General features: G+C 40.1%; 1 protein-coding gene across 1 annotated transcript in view; it reads right to left on the bottom strand.

Moving 5' to 3' along the window:
• Positions 1-22407, bottom strand: part of limch1b (LIM and calponin homology domains 1b) — a 120591-nt gene that overhangs the window by 9452 nt on the left and 88732 nt on the right. Inside the window, exons 19-22 of the mRNA XM_051127476.1 lie at positions 20912-21052; positions 20752-20831; positions 20375-20463; positions 4928-5015 (exon numbers count right to left, since the gene is read on the bottom strand). Coding sequence (XP_050983433.1) covers positions 4928-5015; positions 20375-20463; positions 20752-20831; positions 20912-21052 — 398 coding nt within the window. The remainder of the gene's footprint in view (positions 1-4927; positions 5016-20374; positions 20464-20751; positions 20832-20911; positions 21053-22407) is intronic.

Raw genomic sequence — 22407 nt, 5'->3', positions numbered from 1 at the left:
TTTTTTTTTAATGGTCCTTCTACTGTCATTTTAGTGGAACATTTTATGTTGAGGATGGACCAGGCTTGACATAATTTCACAAGTGCTGTTTGGTGTATTGTTCCCTGTTAGATTTCAAATACTGCTGCCTTCTCTGAGGCAACATGTTGCGAGTCAGTTAAAGCTTGCGTTGCCTCAATGTGTTCAATAAGAAAGTTAATGTTAAGGAAGGGTCATGCATGTGTCTTGTTTGGGGAGATGCTTTTTCTTTCTTTCTTTTTTTTTTCTTCCTTCTCTCTCTCTATGGACGTGCCAACTACAGAAATGTTTTATTTGGTTTCAGATGCTTTCATCAGTATTATTTTATTATATTTTATTCTATCATTATTCTTTCTGTACATTTGATTTCACACAATCACTGTAAATATGATCTTACAAATCTAAGATTTGTAAGTTGGAACTGTAAGGGGGTAAACGATCCAGTGAAATGGAGCAAGCTGTTACACCATCTTCAATACCTAGGATCTCCTGGGGAACAATTCCACTCATTCTCTACTATAGGAGAGGAAGAACTGTATAAATTTGTTAAATCATCTAAACCAACAAGTTGTATGCTAGACCCTATTCCATCTAGGCTACTAGAAGACTTGCTTCCAGATGTCATAGGTCTTCTTCCTAATATTTTTAATTTGTCATTGTCTTTAGGATATGTCCCCAAAAGCTTCAAACTAGCTGCTATTAAGCCTCTCATTAAAAAAACACAACTTGACCCCAACAAATTAATTAATTACAGATCAATCTCGAATCTCCCTTTTCTGTCAAAAAAATTATTAGAAAAGGTAGTATCTTCACAATTATCTTCTTTCCTACAGAAAAATGATATCTGCGAGGATTTCCAGTCAGGTTTTAGACCGTACCATAGTACTGAGACTGCTCTTATTAGAGTTACAAATGATCTGCTCTTGTCATCCGCATGAGTGTTGGAAGAGCCGGTCTTGTGGGGTTTGTCCTGAGCCTAGCTCGTATGCCTCTGCGCTTGCCGCCACTTATTTGGCCGCCATCAATTCGTGGCAGTGAATGAAGAGGTATCATATTGGTCACAAGTGCAGTATGGAGTACCGCAAGTACTAGGGCCATTACTTTTTACGCTTTACATGTTACCCTTAGGAGATATCATCAGGAAACATGGTGTTAGCTTTCACTGTTATGCTGATGATACTCAGCTCTATATTTCTTTGCGGGCCGGCGAAACATACCAATTTGAAAAACTAACGGATTGTGTAGTTGAGATAAAAAACTGAATGACAAGTAATTTCTTATTGCTAAATTCTGAAAAAACAGAGGTGTTAATTATTGGACCTAAAACCTCTGTGTGTAATAACCTAAAACACTGTCTAATACTTGATGGCTGTTCTGTCAATTCTTTGTCATCAGTTAGGAACCTAGGTGTGCTATTTGATAGCAATCTTTCCTTCGAAAACCACATCTCTAGCATTTGCAAAACTGCATTTTTCCATCTCAAAAATATATCTAAATTATAACCTATGCTCTCATTGTCAAATGCTGAAATGTTAATTAATGCGTTTATGACCTCAAGGTTAGATTATTGTACTGCTTTACTGGGTGGTTGTCTTGCACACTTAATAAACAAACTCCAGCTGGTCAAAATGCAGCAGCTAGAGTTCTTACTAGAACCAGAAAGTATGACCATATTAGCCGGTTCTGTCAACACTACACTGGCTCCCTATTAAACATCATACAGATTTTAAAATCTTGCTAATTACTTATAAAGCCCTAAATGGTTTAGCTCCTCAGTACCTGTGTGAGCTCTTATCACATTATAGTCCCTCACGTCTACTGCGTTCTCAAAACTCTGGCAATTTGATAATACCTAGAATATTAAAATCAACCGCGGGCAGCAGATAATTTCTTATCTAGCGCCCAAACTCTGGAACAATCTACCCAACACTGTTCAGGAAGCAGATACACTCTGTCAGTTTAAATCTAGATTAAAGACCCATCTCTTTAACCTGGCTTACACATAACACATCAACATATTTCTATAATTCAAATCCGTTAAAAGATTGTTAGGCTGCATTAATTAGGTCAACCGGAACCGGGAACACTTCCCATAACACCCGATGTACTCAGTGCATCGTAAGAAGAATGGAATCTATGCTAATATTAGTCTGTTTCTTTCTTATTCTGAGGTCACCTTAACCACCAGATCGAGCCTGTATCCAGATCAGATGGTCACTGCAGTCCCCCCCTGGATCCAGTCCGTACCCAGCCCAGACGGTGGATCGGCACCTCGAGACGACCTCTACAGCCCTGAATATCAGCGGAGACCACGTTGGAGGTTAAAACATATCCAAATGGCAGCTATGTTATTGTCTCAGGAAGAACTGGAAATACTGCACTTCTCTTGGATAATATTTATGCCCCTAATTGGGATGATGACAAATTCTTTAGACATTTATTTTCCTCACTGCCAGATATATCTTTATATTTTCTTATTTTGGGAGGGGATTTCAGTTGTTGGCTTAACCTGGATCTTGATCGTTTCTCTCTCAAACGTAATTTGTTCTCAAAATCGGCTTGTGTAATTCAAGCTTTTATGGAGGAGTTTTCAGTCTCAGATCCCTATCGTTTTTTTAATCCACATGGTAAAGCATTCTCTTTTTTTCCCCATGTGTACCAAACATTCACACACATTGATTCTTTTCTAATAGATAATAGACTTATTCAGTCAGTAGAATCATGTGATTATAACACTATTTTAATATCAGACCATGCACCAGTAACCATGAATATTTACTCGATGGCACACATCCAATATGGCAGCTGAATACTTGTATGCTATTAGACCAAAGCTTAGTGTAGTTTGTCTCTAATACAACAGACTTTTTCAAATCTACAAATAGCAGTACAGAGATATCTGCATCTCTTTTTTGGGAGGCTTTGAAGGCATTCCTTAGGGGAGAAATCATTTCATATATTAGTCACAAGACAAAGTTAAACAAAAAGAGGCATTCTGAGATAACAGAAAATAATTCAGTTAGATCATATATATGCTGTCACCTCATCTTCAGATATTTATAAGGAATGCCAGTCACTACAGGCAGAGTTTGATATTCTTTCAACAAGTCATGCAGAGAATTTACAGAGAACTAATTCTAGGTATTATGAAGAGGGTGACAAAACGGGTAGGCTACTAGCCCTACAAATAAAGCAGGAGTCAACTTCCCACCTTATCCCCCAGATCCGAATGCCTTCAGGAATAACAACAGATCCCATATTAATCAACAATCATTTTTTTAAAAATTACTATTATACTTTGTTTTATACTTCTGAGCAAACTGCTAACTCCTCTGATTTTGATCATTCTTTAGTGCCTTTAATATCCCAACAGTTCATTCTGATTCAGTTGATCAACTTGAAGCACCCATTAGCATAGTAGAACTTATCCAAGCTGCTACCTCTTTACAGAGTGGCAAATGTCCTGGACCAGATGGATATCCAGTAGAATTTTATAAGAAGTTCATGAGTAAATTGGCTCCCATATTAATAGAAATGTATAATGAATCATTTAAGTCACTAAAACTTCCTCAAAACTTGAATCAAGCCTCAGTCTCCGCTAAAATTGATCCTCTCAGTCTGATCCTAAAAAAGAATAAAGACCCTCTGGAATGTTCCTCATATAGGCCTGTCAGTTTACTTAATGTCGACTTTAAGTTGTTATCAAAACTATTATCAGTGTGACTGGAATCTATATTGCCATCAATTATATCTCCAGATCAGACCGGTTTTATAAAGAGTAGACATTCTTTTTTTAATATTAGATGATTATGTAATGTGGCATATAATTGTTCTTCCCCTCTACCCCAGAAGCTGTAATATCATTAGATGCTGAGAAAGCATTTGACAGGTACAATGGGGATATCTGTTTTACACTTTAAAGAAATTTGGTTTTGGTGAAAGATTCATTTCATGGGTAAAACTGTTGTATTCCGCTCCCCAAACCTCAGTCAGAACTAACAATACTCGTTCTGAATACTTCAACCTCCATAGATTCACTCGTCAGGGATGCCCCTTGAGCCCACTTCTTTTTGCTATTGCCATCGAACCTCTTTCCGCTGCTTTAAAAGTTAACCCATTAATAAAAGGAATAACAAGAATAGGTATAGAGCAGAGGGTCTTGCTGTAAGCAGACTATCTTCTTCTTTATATTTCGTATTTTACTGTGTTAGTTCCTGCGGTTATTAATATTTTTCACATTTTTAGCTCTATTTCGGGCTATAAACTAAATCTAGCCAAAAGTGAATTTTCCCATTAAACTCAGCTGCCAAAAAATATCCCTTACACACGTTGCCATTTAAAATGGCACAGGGTAAATTTAAATACCTTGGGGTTTGGATAACCAATAGATTCCAAGATCTCTTGAAGTTTAACTTTGAAAATGTACTGTCCCAAGTTCAGAAGGACCTTGAGAGATGGTCAGTGCTTCCTTTATCCTCAGCTGGTAGAATTAATACTGTAAAAATGAATACCCTCCCAAAATTCTCTTATTTGTTTCAGTGTATCCCCATTTTTCTCCCTCAGTCCTATTTTCGAGGATTTGATGGATTAGTTACAGAGTTTATATGGAATAAGAAGACTGCTAGAATTCGTAAATCACTTCTTCAACGTCCTAAGTCTCTTGGAAGTATGGCCCTGCCACTACTGGGCTGCCTTTTTGGGAAAGGGATGTCTTTTTTTTTTAGAAATTCAACTATTATTTTCTCTTGTGGACTATATGTAAATGTATTTTATGTGCAAAATCTTAATCAGGTCAGTACTAAATGAAAAATAACATGCATTTTGTATGATCTCTCTTATTTTGGTGAAATAATTTACATTTTTGCAGATTCTGCAAGGTGTATTTAAACTTTTGACCTGAACTGTATACCTCCTGCGTCCACCAGGTTTTGGTTGTGATGCATTCTTTTTCCAGGTCTCATTCTGCTGGGATATCTGTCCGTTGCCCAGTGGCATATCTGTAAAATAAGAAAATAAGAAAATAATAATAATAATAATAATAATAATAATAATAATAAAAAAAAAAAAAAAAAAATTCAAACATGGTGATGTAGTTTCACCAGTATTTAACTCTCTGGTATTCCTCACCTAGGGGTCACAAAAAACTTGTGTGTGTGTGCGTGCTCTGGTATATATAGTTTATGAGGAAATGTGAATAATAACATGGGTACTACAACATTAAATGTCATGTAACGTGTAAGGAGGGGGCGAACGAAGATGAAGGTCCAAGATAAAGTCTTTATTACAATCCACAGGCAACAGGTAAATCCACAGCAGGAGGGTACAACATTCACATTAATGTTGACAAGACCGGACGACAAACACCGAACTGAACTGAAAATACTTTTTAGAAGTATTTTCATAAGTAAATTATGTAATTTCAAGATGGCATCACAGACTATTTTTGTTTGTTTGTTCTGATTTAAGTAACTTTTTTTTCTGATCAGCATTACTAGAAACAAAAATCCTGGACACAAAAAACAAAAAATTACTTTTTGCAGACATTTGAGCATTTAGATGTTTTACTTTTTTAACAAATCAGACAAACTAGAACTCCTCAACCACACAACAAGGACTTTTAAAACTCTGCTGTGCTTTGCTTCACAAAAACCTGCCTGAATGGAGCCATTCCAGACAGCGCGCTACATCTAACAGGCTTCCAGCTGTTTAGAGCGGATTGCTTCCCCGAGTCGTCTGGGACAATAAGAGGCAGTGGATTATGTTTTTATATCACTGAAGGCTGGTTTACAGATGTGACAGTTTTAAGGAAGATGTGCTGCCCAAATTTGCATTCCTCCTGATGAGCATGACTCTTTCATTATCATTCTTTGTCATTTTAATAAAGCTAATCTTACCCGCGAACTGTCTAACTACAGACAGCACATCACATGCCCCACCAGTGACAGTCATGTACTGCTATGTACAAGCCTGCTTCGAATGCACTGATTGGAATGTTTTTGAGGTTGCAGCTACTGATTTGGACAACCTCACTGACACTGTGACATCTTACATCCCCACTCAGTGACGCACCCACTGAGAAACCTGATGAAAGTGCTCTAGTTATTGGCGATTCTATTGTGTGAATCGTGAAAATAGAGACACCAGCCACCATAGTCTAATGTTCACCGGGAGCCAGAGCACCTGACATCTTGGCAAATTTAAACATAACATCAGTAAGATTATTATTCACGTCGGCACTAATGATCGACTTCGCCAGTCGGAGATCACTAAAAATAATGTTAAAGAGGTGTGTGAACTTGCAAGTACGATGTCAGACACTGTAATTTGCTTTGGTCCCCTCCCTGCTTATCGTGGTGACGAGATACATACCAGACTATCGTCACTAAATGGCTGGATGTCTAAGTGGCGCCCGCAGAATAACATGGGTTTTATAGACAATTGGACAAGTTTTTGGGGCAGATTGACCTGTTGAAAAGAGATGGTCTTCATCCCTCCAGGGTGCCGCTCTTCTCTCTAGTAATATGGCATATAGTCTTAGAGTTTGCACTTGACTAACTGGGGCCCAGGTCAGGAAGCAGACAGACTGGCTAAACTAACCATCTGCTAGCTGCCTCACGTCACCGAAATCAGTTAATTCTCAGCACATAGAGACCCTTTCACCTTGACATCATGCTATAGAGACTGTGTCTGTTCCCTGAGCTATAAAATACAAAAAACGTCCAAACCAATTTAAGAGTAACAATCTAAATGATGTTCAACAAATAAAAAATGTATATAATACAGAGAAACAAATGATAAAACTTGACTTATTGAATATCAGGTCCCTTTCTACAAAAGCGCTTTTTGTAAATGATATGACGATTGATCATAACCTAGATGTGCTCTGTTTGACAGAAACCTGGCTTAAACCAGATGTTTACATTATCTTAAACGAGTCTACCCCTCAAGATTGCTGTTATAAACATGAGCCATGTCTAAAGGTAAAGGGGGAGGTGTTTTTTTTTTTACAAATTATAGGAATATCTTCAGTGTTTCTCAGAGAACGGGCTTCAAGTATAACTTGTTTGAAGTAATGGTGCTTCATATAACATTATCCAGAGAAACAAGTGTTAATGATAAATCCCCCGTGATGTTTGTACTTGCTACTGTATACAGGCCACCGTACAGACTTTCTTAAAGAATTTGCTGATTTTCTGTCTGAGTTAGTGTTGGCTACTGATAAAGTCTTAATAGTGGGTGACTTTAACATCCATGTTGATAATGAAAACGATGCACTAGGAGCAGCATTTATAGACATTCTGAACTCTATTGGGGTTAGACAACACGTGTCAGGACCTACTCATTGTTGAAATCATACTCTAGACTTTATGTCTCCCACTTCATGCAGTTCAAGATGGCGAATTGTTTGTAGACGTGTGTGTTGGTCTGTCTTAACCTGTCGATCTTTAGTGTTTTTTATTGCACATATCAAGTGCTTTTATGTAGTTCCGTTGGTACGCTCGGCCAGACAGCGTAAAGTGACAACGAGTGGATACCTGGGCCTAGTGTGCCTTTTGACGGCGTGGACTACAGTGAAAGTGACTACGAGTGGATACCCGGGCCTGGTGTGCCTTTTGACAGCGTGGACTACACCACCGATAGCAGCGAAAGTGTTTATGAGGTAACTGTGCTCTGCCATCAGCCACAGCGGCCTGATTTGTACGCGGGGACCGCATCAGGATTGCGTAAGAAACATTGCACGACGTTCCGGCTATTTTGGAGAGATACGTTTAGTGGATTACTGTCCTCTTCTGGGAAAAATCGCGTGGTCTGCGCTGCTTATGGGCTCAGGGGAAAGGGAGATTCTCAGCTCGTGCGATGCCCCTTTGCTGCGGAGATTCAACCGAGGGCCCGAAGAGGAGATCATGGTTACTTTTCATCTTGCTCTTCTTATCGGGTAATGTTTACCCCAACCCGGGTCCTGCGTTAGCCCAATTTCAACTTCCTGATGAACTTATATCTTCAAATGGATTATGCTTTTTTCATTTGAATGTGCGCAGCCTGATAAATAAAATGGATTCTTTAAGAATTTGGGCAGATACAACTGATGCAGACATAATAGTTCTTACTGAGACATGGTTAAAAGCATCAGTCACCAATGATTCGATTAATATTAATGCCTATAATGTTTTCAGATGCGATCGTGAAAAAAAGGGAGGGGGAGTTATAATATACGTTAAGTCTAACTTAAACTGTTCTTGTGTACATTCACCCAGCAAAGTAAACAGCTTGGAATTGCTGGGGCTCAGACTACACCTGGTCTCTGGCTCTGACATTATTGTGGCTGGATGTTATCGCCCGCCTTAATCGTCTTCAAGTGAAGCATGCACTTTACTTGCAGAATTTCTTCACGACTGGTCTAAATACGAACTGATTCTACATGGCGATTTGAATTGGGATTGGTTGTCATCTTCCTCCGACCTTTTTAAGGAGGTTTGTGATACTTTCCGTTTGGTGCAGCTGATTAATTCAACAATGCGGATAAATCAAAAGGATTTGGACAAGTCAACTTTATTGGACTTAATTTTAACTAACGCTCCGCATAGGTACTCTGCATCTGGAGTTTTTTTGTAACGACATTAGTGACTATTGTGTAGGTTGTCTGCATGAGAAATTGTAAAACTCCTAGATCCTCAACGAGCAACGATCAATGATTAATTTACAAACGATTTTTTAAGCATTTTAATGAACAAGCTTTCCTATGTGATATTTATCTTAGTGTGTTAATTTGGGTGTTGTTTCATGTATACCAGATGTTAACCCGGCCTGGGATTACTTCAGATCAACATTCTTATCCATATGTGATAAACATGCCCCAGTCAAACGATTCAGAATAAGAAGTAGAGATAATCCTTGGTTCAATAATACTGTTTCTACTTTTATCAAACAGAGGAATGTGCCATGGCAAAGAAATCAAATAATTCTACAGATTGGAATTCTTATAGAGCATTACGAAATAAGTGCACAAAATTAATCAAAAGTGTAAAGTGTGATTATTATCTGTTTAAGATAACAGAAATTCTAAACAATCCTGTAAAATTTTGGAAATTAGTTAAGTCTAAATCAGGGCCCAGACTGGTCTCTTAATTTTCCAAATCATTTAAATGTTAATCACATTGAAGTCAAGGGCAGAGAAGTTGTTGCAGATACTTTTAATAAGTACTTTATATCAGTCGGCTCGACTTCCGAGTCTGTCAACTCGAGTGTCCATATCCCTAAGTAAACTGTTGAGTTTGCTCAAAACTGTCCTTCAAATTTATTTAATTTTAATCACTGTTGCACAAGTTATTAAAGCTCTAGAGAATTTAGATACTAAAAAAATCACCTGGAATTGATAAAATTGAACCTTACTTTCTACGATTGGCAGCTGATCTTGTTGCAGAACCTATAGCTTCTATATTTAATTTAAGTCTTACCTCCAATGTAATACAAAATATGTGGAAAACAGCAATGGTTACTCCATTACTAATTACTCCATTACAATTATCACCCTATTTCTAGACTGACGGTCATAGCAAAAGTTTATGAATCATTGATAAATGACCAGTTAAAACAATTTTTGTCAGCTAATAGTATTCTCCAGGATTATCAGGCAGGATTCAGAACAGGACATAGCACTATCACTGCAGCTACACTAGTTTTAAATGATATTACAACCTCACTGGATAGTAAAAAGTCCTGTGCTGCTTTATTTATCGATTTGTCTAAAGCATTTGACTCAGTAGATCATAGATTAATGTTACTGACACTTAGGACTGTAGGTTTTAATGATGCTGCTATAAACTGGTTTGAAAATTATTTCTCAGAGTGCACTCAATGTGTGTCTGTTGAAAATTATAATTCACCTCTTCTTCATGTAAATACTGGAGTTCCACAAGGATCTGTTTTAGCCTCTTTATTATTTTCTGTTTATATCAATGAGTTAGGTCAAGGAATAGATTTAGCTAAAATACATTTGTATGCAGATGACACAATTATATATACAACTGCACCATCTTTAAACCAAGCTCTGCAGCATTTACAGAATGCTTTTCAAGTACTGCAGCATTCGCTGCAGGAGTTAAAATTGGTTTTAAATTAAAAAAAGACTAAGTACATGATTTTTAGTCGTGGCCGTAATAAGGTAACTGATCTGACAATTACAACCCTGAATGGTTCATTAATAGAAAGAGTTAGCTCCTATAAATACCTAGGTATTTGGATTGACGAAAGATTAGTTTTTGACATGTTGATAAGTTGTTGAAAAAGCTTAGGCCAAAACTAGGTTTCTTATATTGGTTAAAAAAATGCTTTCCTCTCAAGGCTCGTAAGAAATTAGTAGAGAATACCTTTCTATCTGTAAGTGATGACGGAGATCATTTATATATGCATGCAGCCACTTCTCTACTTAGAAAATTAGATTCTGTTTATCATGCAGCAATACGTTTTGTCACGGGTGCGCAATCATGGACACATCATTGTTTCCTGTACAAATCTCTAAATTGGTTATCTTTACATCAAAGGAGAAAGTTACATATGTACTTATTGCGAAGGCTCTCTTAGGCAAACTACTGTCTTATCTTTCTAATTTATTAATGTTCCATACACAAAATCAACGTACTAGATCTGGTTCTTGCATTTGGTTAATAATCCCAAGGGTATTGTCAAATTGGGCAAGTGTGCTTTTTTCTTTTTATGCTCCTTGGGCTTGGAACGTACTGCAAAATGTACTTAATCTTGATACACTCTCATCTTTGAGTACCTTTAAACATCTTTTGTATAATGTCCTAAAGGATACTTGTAATTGTTTTTCATGATTTTATTTTATTTTGTAAATTGTGATTGTGTATCGTTTCTGTGATTCTCTATTTGTGAAATTTTATGTGCAGCTATCTTGACCAGGTCTCACTGGAAGAAGAGATGGTAACATCTCAATGTGACCTCTTGGTTAAATAAAGGAATAATAAAATAATAATAATAATAATAAATTGATGTTAATGCCGTTCAAATTCTGCAGCAAAGCGATGATATAGTCTTGTGTATACTCCAGATAACGAAAACTCTAAATTCAACTCCTTATTACAAATATGGTAGAACCATCACTTCTACTACAAAAGACTGCTTCCTGACTTATCTGAATTCCTCAGCATGTCCAACAACTCAGAAAATCTTGATGTAACAGAAACTATTGACTCTCTCTTTTCTAGCACTCTAGATATGGTCGCTCCTCTGCGCCTAAAGAAGATTAAAGAAAACAGTACAACCCCCTGGTATAACGAGCACACTTGCGCCCTAAAGAGAGCAGCCCGGAAAATGGAGCACAGCTCAAGGAAAACAAAACTAGAGGTTTTTCAAACCACCTGGCGTGAATGTACCATATCCTATAGAAAAGTGTTAAAAACTGCAAGATCAGATTACTTTTTGACTCTTTTAGAAAAAACAAACATAACCCTAAGTATTTATTCGATACAGTGGCTAAGTTAACAAAAAATAAAGAACCAACAGGCGTTGACTTTACCCCTCAGCATAGCAGTAATAACTTTATGAACTACTTCACTTCCAAGATCGATACTATTAGAGATAAAATTGTCACCATGCAGTCGTCAATTACAGTATCGCATCAGATCTATAGATCTCCTGGGGAACAATTCCACTCATTCTCTACCATAGAAGAGGAAGAACTGTATAAACTTGTTAAATCATCTAAACCAACAACATGTATGCTAGACCCCGTTCCATCTAGGCTACTAAAAGACTTGCTTCCAGATGTCATAGGTCCTCTTTTGAATTTTATTAATTCGTCATTGTCTTTAGGATATGTCCCCAAAACCTTTAATTATGTTCACAATTATGTTCCTTCCTACAGAAAAATAGTGAGGATTTCCAGTCAAGTTTTAGACCATACCATAGTACTGAGAGTGCTCTTACAAACGATCTGTTCTTGTCATCCGATCGTGGTTGTATCTTTCTGTTAGTGTACCTATAACAATAGAGGGAGACGAGAGGCGAGCGGGTCCATTTGCAAGCTTTTATTCAGTGGGCGAGACAAAGACATAGCCGAACAGGCAGGGTCAGAAAAACAGCAAACAGGTATGTTGGGGAGAGGCACAAGAGTAGTCCGTGAAGCAGGCGTGGGTCGATCAGCGGCGAGCATAATCCATAACGCTAGGCCGAGGGGTAATCCATACAACAAGCGAAAAGTCCAAGAGGCAGGCGGCGAGACAGACGAAACGAGATGGCCAGGCGAGAACGCTAAACTAAGGGAACTCAGGAACTAGGAAACTCGGGAACTTGGGAACAAGGGAACTTGGGAACAAGGGAACTTGGGAACACGGAAACTAGGAAACTAGGAACAACAATGCAAACAACCACAACGATAACAACAATACTCCGTGATCTACAGAGGGAAAGTCCGGGGCTTTTATAGCGCGCCTGACTGGCCACAGATGCTGGCTCAATCAGCGTGCTGGATGATGGGAGTAGTAGTCCAGGATGTAGTATAACAGTCTGTGTGATATGGCAAGGTGAAAGCGACATCTGGTGGTGAGCGGACCGAAGGTCACCGACCAGATTCATGACAGAGCGCCCCCCAAAAGAGCGGCTTCCAAACGCTCCTACCGAACAACAGTCCAGGGGAGCGGTGGGGCGGGAGTGAGACAGGGCGAGGGTTGGAGGACCAGGTCCATGCGGAGGACACGGTGACTGAGGCATGACCGGCAGGGCAGGAGCCCTCCAGGGCGGAGCAGGAGGCGCCGGAGCCCTCCAGAGCGGAGCAGGAGGCCGAGCGGGAGGCGCAGGAGCCCTCCAGGGCGGAGAAGGAGGCGCAGGAGCCCTCCAGGGCGGAGCAGGGGGCGGAGCAGGAGGCAGAGCAGGAGGCGGAGCAGGGGGCGCAGGAGTCCTCCAGGGCGGAGAAGGAGGCGCAGGAGCCCTCCAGGGCGGAGCAGGAGGTCAAGTCAAGTTACTGCTAGTCAAGTTAGGTTCGTGGAGACCGGCTAAGGCCTGACTTGGCTCATGGAGACCAGCTGTGGCTTGACCTGGCTTGTGAAGATCTGTAGTGACTTGACCTAACTCATGGAGATCAGCGGTGACTTGACCTGACACATGAAGACCAGCGGTGACTTGACTTGGCTTGTGAAGATCAGCAGTGACTTGACTTGACTCATGGAGATCAGCAGTGACTTGATTGGGCTCATGAGGATCAGCGGTGACTTGACTCAGCTTACGAGGATCAGCAGTGACTTGACTTAGCTTACGAGGATCAGCAGTGACTTGACTTGGCTTATGAAGATCAGTTGTGACTTTACTTGACTCAGGAACGACAGCTCTGACTTTGCTTGACTCAGGAACGACGGCTGTGACTTTGCTTGACTCAGGAACGATGGATGTGACTCTGCTTGGCTCAGGAACGGCTGCTGTGACCTGACTTAACACTGGAACAACAGCTGTATCTTGACTTGACTTTGGAACAACAGCCATATCATGACTTGACTCTGGAACAGCAGCTGTAGCTTGACTTGACACTGGAACAACAGCAGTAACTTGACTTGACTCGGGAAACACAGCTGCAAAATAAAGTTCTTGTGATGTCCATACCTGAGCTGAGTTCGCCGGGAAAGCTCCTGGATCCTGTTGTGACAGAGTATTCTGTAACAGTGAGAGGAAGACGAGAGGCGAGCGGATCCATTTGCAAGCTTTTATTCAGTGGGCGAGACAAAGACATAGTCGAACTGGCAGGGTCATAACAACAGCAAACAGGTATGTTGGGGCGAGGGACAAGAGTAGTCCGTGAAGCAGGCGTGGGTCGATCAGCGGCGAGCATAATCCATAACACTATGCAGAGGGGTGTCCATACAACGAGCGAGAAGTCCAAGAGGCAGGCGGCGAGACAGACGAAACGAAATGGCCAGGCGAGAACGCTGAACTAAGGGAAATCAGGAACTATGAAACTCGGGAACTTGGGAACACAGAAACGTGATCTACAGAGGGAAAGTCCGGGGCCTTTATAGTGCACCTGATTGGCCACAGATGCTGGCTCAATCAGCACGCTGGATGATGGGAGTAGTAGTCCAGGGTGTAGTATAACAGTCTGTGTGATATGGCAAGGCGAGAGCGACATCTGGTGGTGAGTGGACCGAAGGTCACCGACCAGATTCTTAGGGGTTCTTTTAGAACCTAAGAGGATAAGCTAGAACTCTTCGGGACTTCCCTAAGATTGCGCCAGGCCTTTCAGCCTTGTCTTTCCATTCCCCAAAGATCACAGGATTTCAGCTGGGTCTCTCTCTCTCAGCTCTTGGTTCTTCTTCACTTTCCACATGGGAAGAAACTCCCAGTCACCATTGAGTCAGAACATCATTGGAGTTCATCACTCTTCAGACCCGAAAGAACGTGATCGCGATTCCAAAACCACCACTGCTCCAAACCATTAAGACTTTCACCTGAGACTGCATTCGGACACTTGTTCAACGACCAAGGCAATGCAAGTATTGTACATTTAACTGAACAAACAGAGGTTTAGTAAAAGCTGTAGACAGCACTGGTGGTTTTACTCGGGTGGTTAACTGACTCTTTTCATAGCTTCATTTTCTTGTTTCTCTAAGGGCTTCTCACTTGCCCTTCCCCCATGTATGAGTGACTTCGATTCGATTGACACTTCCGGTTCCGGTCTCTTGTTGCAGAGTGGTGTGCGTTTGCAGCTCCCTAGAGTTTTATTCTTCTGAGGAAATCTCTATTTTACTATTACTTTCTGTTGTTTAAAGTGATAAAATATAGCTTTTTTCCCCACCAGATTTCTGTTATTATCCATCAAACTAATCCGATCGCTCGCTTTTAATCTATAACCACCAGTGCAAAGCCGTGCTGTGCGTTAGCATTCCGTTTGCCGGTTAGCCTGCCATTTGCGTTCCCACTTACGTCTCTATTCACGTCTACTACCGCTTTCCTTTCTTCCCTCGCTCTCGTTGATCGCTCGTTTTTATTCTACAACCGCGAGTGCAGCGTGTTTGTAGTGTGTTAGCCGGTTAGCTTGCCATTCACTTTTAATTTTTCTCTACGCCTTTTTCTACACAAGTTCATCAGACAACAGTGGTGAGTTGAAATCATTCTACATCTACGGTGAGTAATGGCTTCTTCTCCTTTCCTGGTAACCTGCATCACCTGTCATATGTATAGTTTATCAATCTCTGTCGGCAGCGAGGGATTCACATGTGATAAATGCAGGGAAATAGTTAGGCTGACAGAGAAGATTTCAGAACTAGAGACACGCATCCAAACTTTAATCGAGGATAGTAAGAATGTGAGGGCATTAGATATGGCTTTGGATGCGACTAGCTTAGGAAGTCCCGTACATTGTTCGGTTCCGGTAACTTCGCCTTTGCAGCAGGGCAACTGGGTGACTGTGAGACGGCATAGTCGCGGGTCAAAACACCGCTCTTCCGTTCCGATCAGAACATCAAACAGGTTCTCCCCACTCAGTGACGCACCCACTGAGAAACCTGATCAAAGTGCTCTAGTTATTGGCGATTCTATTGTACGGAACGTGAAAACAGAGACACCAGCCACCATAGTCCAATGTTTACCGGGAGCCAGAGCGCCTGACATCTTGGCAAATTTAAAAGTGCTGGCTAATGCTAAACGTAAATTCAGTAAGATCGTTATTCACGTCGGCACAAATGATGTTCGACTTCGCCAGTCGGAGATCACTAAAAATAATGTTAAAGAGGTGTGTGAACTTGCAAGTATGATGTCAGACACTGTAATTTGCTCTGGCCCCCTCCCTGCGTATCGTGGTGACGAGATACATAGCAGACTGTCGTCACTAAATGGCTGGATGTCTAAGTGGTGCCCGCAGAATAACATAGGTTTCATAGACAATTGGACAAGTTTTTGGGGCAGACCTGACCTGTTGAAAAGAGATGGTCTCCATCCCTCCAGGGGTGGTGCTGCTCTTCTCTCTAGTAATATGGCATATAGTCTTAGAGTTTGCACTTGACTAACTGGAGCCCAGGTCAGGAAGCAGACAGACTGGCTAATCCGACCGTCTGCTAGCCGCCTCACGTCACCAAAATCAGTTAATTCTCAGCACATAGAGACCCTTACACCTAGATATCATGCTATAGAGACTGTGTCTGTTCCCCGAGCTAGACAATACAAAAGACGTCCAAACCAATTTAAGAGTAACAATCTAATCAACGTTCAACAAATAAAAAACTTACATAATACAGAGAAACAAATGATAAAACTTGGCCTTTTGAATATCAGGTCCCTCTCTACAAAAGCGCTTTTTGTAAATGATATGATCATTGATCATAATCTAGATGTGCTATGTTTGACAGAAACCTGGCTAAAATCAGATGATTATATTATCTTAAACGAGTCTACTCCTCATGATTACTGTTATAAACATGAGCCACGTCTAAAAGGTAAAGGGGGAGGTGTTTCTACAATTTATAGCAATATTTTTAGTGTTTCACAGAGAGCGGATTTCAAGTATAACTCATTTGAAGTAATGGTGCTTCATATAACATTATCCAGAGAAACAATTGTTAATGATAAATCCCCTATGACGTTTGTACTTGCTACTGTATACAGGCCACCAGGGCACCATACAGATTTTCTTCAAGAATTTGCTGATTTTATATCTGAGCTGGTGTTAGCTACAGATAAGGTCTTAATAGTAGGTGACTTTAACATCCATGTTGATATTGAAAATGATGTGCTGGCAGCTGCATTTACAGACATTCTAAATTCTATTGGAGTTAGACAACACGTGTCAGGTCCCACTCATTGTCGAAATCATACTCTAGACTTAATACTGTCACATGGAATTGATGTCAATGCCGTTGAGATTCTGCAGCAAAGTGATGATATCTCTGATCATTATCTAGTCTCGTGTATTCTCCAGATGACTAAAACTGTAAATCCAACTCCTTATTACAAGTATGGTAGAACCATCACTTCTACTACAAAAGATTGCTTTCTAAGTAATCTTCCTGACTTATCTGAATTCTTCAGCATGTCCAATAGCTCAGAAAAACTTGATGAAGTAACAGAAACTATTGACTCTCTCTTTTCCAGGACTCTAGATACGGTCGCTCCTCTGCGCCTAAGGAAGACTAAGGAAAATAGTCCGACCCCGTGGTATAACGAGCACACTCGCGCCCTAAAGAGAGCAGCCCGGAAAATGGAGCGCAGCTGGAGGAAAACAAAATTAGAGGTTTTTCGTACTGCTTGGCGGGAATGTACCCTATCGTACAGAAAAGCGTTAAAATCGGCCAGATCTGACTACTTTTCGACTCTTTTAGAAGAAAACAAAAACATAACCCTAGGTATTTATTCAATACAGTGGCTAAGTTAACAAAAAATAAAGAACCAACAGGCACTGACTATGCCCATCAGCATAGCAGTAATGACTTTATGAACTACTTTACTTCTAAGATCGATACAATTAGAGACAAAATTGTCACTATGCAGCCGTCAATTACAGTGTTGCATCAGATAGTGCGCTATAGATCTCCTGGGGAACAATTCAACTCATTCTCTACTATAGGTCAGGAAGAATTGTATAAACTTGTTAAATCATCTAAACCAACAACTTGTATGCTAGACCCTATTCCATCTAGGCTACTAAAAGAGATGCTTCCAGATCTCATAGATCCTCTGCTAAATATTATTAATTCATCACTGTCATTAGGATATGTCCCCAAAACCTTCAAACTGGCTGCTATTAAGCCTCTAATTAAAAAACCACAACTTGACCCCAACGAATTAACTAATTACAGACCTATCTCGAATCTCCCATTTCTGTCAAAGATATTAGAAAAGGTTGTATCCTCACAGTTATCTTCCTTCCTACAGGATATCCTATATGATATCTGTGAGGATTTTCAGTCAGGTTTTAGACCGTACCATAGTACTGAGACTGCTCTTATTAGAGTTACAAATGATCTACTCTTGTCATCCGATCGTGGTTGTATCTCTCTGTTAGTGCTACTGGATCTTAGTGCTGCGTTTGATACTGTTGACCACAACATTCTCTTGAATAGACTTGAGAATTATGTTGGCATTAGTGGTAGTGCATTGGCATGGTTCAAATCGTATCTATCTGACCGCCATCAATTCGTGGCAGTAAATGATGAGGTATCATATCGATCTCAAGTGCAGTATGGAGTACCACAAGGCTCAGTACTAGGGCCGTTACTCTTTACGCTTTACATGTTACCCTTGGGTGATATCATCAGGAAATATGGTGTTAGCTTTCACTGCTATGCTGATGATAGCCAGCTCTATATTTCTTCGCGGCCTGGCGAAACGTACCAATTTGAAAAACTAATGGATTGTGTAGTTGAGTTAAAAAATTGGATGACAAGTCATTTCTTACTGCTAAATTCTGAAAAAACAGAGGTGTTAGTTATTGGGCCTAAAACCTCAGCGTGTAATAACCTAAAACACTGTCTAATACTTGATGGCTGTTCTGTCAATTCTTCGTCATCAGTTAGGAACCTAGGTGTGCTATTTGATGGTAATCTTTCCTTTGAAAACCACATCTCTAGTATTTGCAAAACTGCATTTTTCCATCTCAAAAATATATCTAAACTACGACCTATGCTATCAATGTCAAATGCTGAAACATTAATTCATGCGTTTATGACCTCACGGTTAGATTATTGTAATGCTTTATTGGGTGGTTGTTCTGCTCGCTTAATAAACAAACTCCAGCTGGTCCAAAATGCAGCAGCTAGAGTTCTTACTAGAACCAAAAAGTATGATCATATTAGCCCGGTTCTGTCTACACTGCACTGGCTCCCTATTAAACATCGTATAGATTTTAAAATCTTGCTAATTACTTATAAAGCCCTGAATGGTTTAGCTCCCCAGTACCTGAGTGAGCTCTTATCGCATTATAGTCCCTCACGTCCGCTGCGTTCTCAAAACTCTGGCAATTTGATAATACCGAGAATATCAAAATCAACCGCGGGCGGCAGATCTTTTTCTTATTTAGCACCCAAACTCTGGAACAATCTACCCTACAATGTTCGGGACGCAGACACACTCTGTCAGTTTAAATCTAGATTAAAGACCCATCTCTTTAACCTTGCTTACACATAACAAATCCACATTCTTATAATTCAGATCCGTTAAAGGATTGTTAGGCTGCACTAATTAGGTCAACCGGAACCGGGAACACTTCCCATAACACCCGATGTACTCGGTGCATCGTCAGAAGAATGGCATCTACGCTAATATTAGTCTGTTTCTCTCTTATTCCGAGGTCACATTAACCACCAGATCCAGTCCGTATCCAGATCAGATGTTCACTGCAGTCCCCGGATCCAGTCCGAACCCAGCCCAGACGGTGGATCAGCACCTAGAGACAACCTCTACAGCCCTGAATGTCAGTGGAGTCCACATCAACTAGATGAGCCCCAGAGACGGATCCACAGTGAAGACCACATCACCTAGATGGCTGTCGGCACAAGACCACGGGAACTTTGGCCAGAGGAGAACTGGCCCCCCGACTGAGCCTGGTTTCTCCCAAGGTTTTTTTCTCCATTTGTCACCGATGGAGTTTTGGTTCCTTGCCGCTGTCGCCTCTGGCTTGCTTAGTTGGGGACACTTTCTCTTAACACAATATTGCATTTTATTTTATTGTTTTTGATTAACTGCCTTTACCTATAATGTGAGTGTTTAATGTTGCCTTTGGCATTGTTGATGTACTGTTTCCTATTTAATACTGTACAGCCGCCTTGTCACAATTCTGTATTGTTAAAGGCGGTATATAAATAAAGGTGACTTGACTTGACTTGACTTGATGTTTGTTTGTTTAGATTAGTTATGTGTTAATCCTTCGTTAATAAAACTCTTGTGCACAAATTAAATGAGTTTTGATTCTGATTCTGCCTTATAAAAATAATGTCCCTTTACAATTCTGATTCAAGCTACATGCTCTAATGCAATAGTACTTTAAAAAAGTTATTTTCTGTGGCTAAGGAAATACCATTTTTTAGAGTTGATATGAAATTATACTGAATGTTCGCTGGACGAACAGATTAGTTGATGATGAAAATTAATTCTACAGTTTCTACTGGCAGCTGATATAAATAACTGTAATTAATCACAATTAATTGTAATTATTTATATACTTTTCCCCTTTGAGCTAATTCTCAACAATGACAAACATATTGTGAAAAATGCTTCTATTTCATTCATATTTGTTTAAAATGAACAATAAACAATCTGAAAAAACGGATCTTGTATTGTTGTCTGGTGTGTATGTATTATTTTGCTTGTTAGATAGTTGTTAGTTAAACAACAAGCTAATGTCAAAGTCCACTAGACTCACCCTGATTAGACAGTAATTTAGGCTGTTTTTCTTGGCTTTGGTCTCCTTGTCTTCTCTGACCTGTTGACCCACAGCCTTGCAGGGGAGAACTAGTATAAGAAAGATAAGTGAAAACATGCAGGAAACAATGTTCAATTATAATAAAGTTTAAAAAAGAAGAAGAAAAAAAAAAGTTTAATAGTTAACCCAAAAATTCTATTCCACCGTTTACATTGCTCCAAACCTACATGCTGAGGTTTTTCATGCAACACAAAATCTTCATGTACTGTAGCTGTTTTCCATAATACAACTGTTTATAGTTATGTCTATCAAAAAAGACAACAAAAGCACAGTAGACAGTATTTATTCCTAGAGTTCCTAGAGTTGTTGTCCCAGACCTTACTATCATCTGTAAACTCTCCGTCTTTCTTTGGGCTGCTTCACTGACATTTTCCCTTTGTCTGTAAGTCTCAGAGCTCTGATGGAGTGAGAAACATGGTCAGTATCATTTACACCAGCATTAAGCACTTCACTTAATGTCCTTCATTAAAGTCTAACCATTTGTTTCTCCATTGGCCCCTGTTTGTCATCCCGTTTGGGATGGGACTGTAAAGTGCTGTGGGTTTTAGAAAGGGCTGATTGTGTAGTCGTTGAGTGAGGAATCAGAGGACTCACAGTCTCTTCCAGGATCTTCCTCTCCTGTATTGACAAAAAGATACTGTTAAATTTCTTCAAATGTGCACACTTTTGGACTAAAAAAAATGTGTAGCAAAGTCCTGTGATTAAAAATGAGCAAATGCAACTAAATGTACGTGTCTTGTTATTCTATTATAAATGATTTTTGCATTTTTAATTGGGATACCAAGCACATGACGCAGGAGGAATTCCAAAAAACCCTTTTAATAATAAATCCACACACTAAACAGAAGTAATCCAGGAGCAAGGGGAAGCACAACGTCAACGCAACTTCTTAATTATTCTCTAAATTTTACTGTACAGCTGCCAAAAAAAAAACCCAACAGACTTCATAATCTACGCAGATAGCACACGTACGTCTGCAAGATGTCTATTAAAGATCACTTGATCTGAAAGCATCTGACAGACGTCTGTAAGATGTCAGTTTTACATACACTCTGAATTATACACATCTTAAAGACATCTAATAGATGTCTATTTGACGTCTAATAGGAAACATCCTATAGACGTATTGCAGATAAGCAAACACTTTAAAAAAATATGTCTTCCAGATGTAAATGAAGACATCAAATAGATGTCTCTGTGATGTATGTGTGCTCTCAGGGTATGTAGCTTCCCAGATAGCGCATGTACGTCTACAAGATGTCTGTTAAAGATCACTTGATCTGGAAAGCATCTGCTGTGTACAAACATCTGACAGATATCTGTAAAATGCCAGTTTTACATACATTCTAAATCATAAACATTTTAAAGACATCTAAAAAAAAAAAAAAAACGTCTATTTGACATCTGAAAGGAAACATTCTATGGACGTATTACAGATGAGCAAACAATCAAAAAAAATATGCATTGCAGATGTAAATGCAGACGTCAAATAGATGTCTCCAAGATGTACGTGGATTGCAAGAGTGCAGAGGGAAGCTCCGCCCAATGCACCATGGTGAGCTGAGTTCAGTGGACTATGTGTTACCAGTTCTTCTGTCATCATCATCTGCCTGTCCTGAACCACCTATCTGCCCTGAACTGTCTGCCTGTCCTGAAGTGGCCACGGAGCTTGTTCCCCTGTCGGTGGTGCTCATGGTGCTGGGAGTGGCCTTACGGTGTGTGTGTGGGCAGCACAAAAGGTTTCACAAAACGCTGATCATTCTGAACTCTCACCCAGCCTCCCTCTCCCACCACCTCTGCACCAGTCCTCACCATCGCCTCCACTATCTCCTGGCAGCCCCTCTGCTCACCCTCAGCCCACCATCTGTGTGGTGGGATCGCCACGGGTCTGCCAGTCTCCATCAGCTGGAGGATCTCTTCTCTCCACTTCCAGCCTCTGAGTCCCGGACTCTGCCTCAGCCCACTGACCCAGC

Source organism: Labeo rohita, chromosome 14 (genome assembly GCF_022985175.1).
Source record: "Labeo rohita strain BAU-BD-2019 chromosome 14, IGBB_LRoh.1.0, whole genome shotgun sequence".
NCBI classification, from domain to species: Eukaryota; Metazoa; Chordata; class Actinopteri; order Cypriniformes; family Cyprinidae; genus Labeo; species Labeo rohita.
Note: the sequence above shows the minus strand (reverse complement) of the source record. Positions and strands in the feature narration are given on the sequence as shown.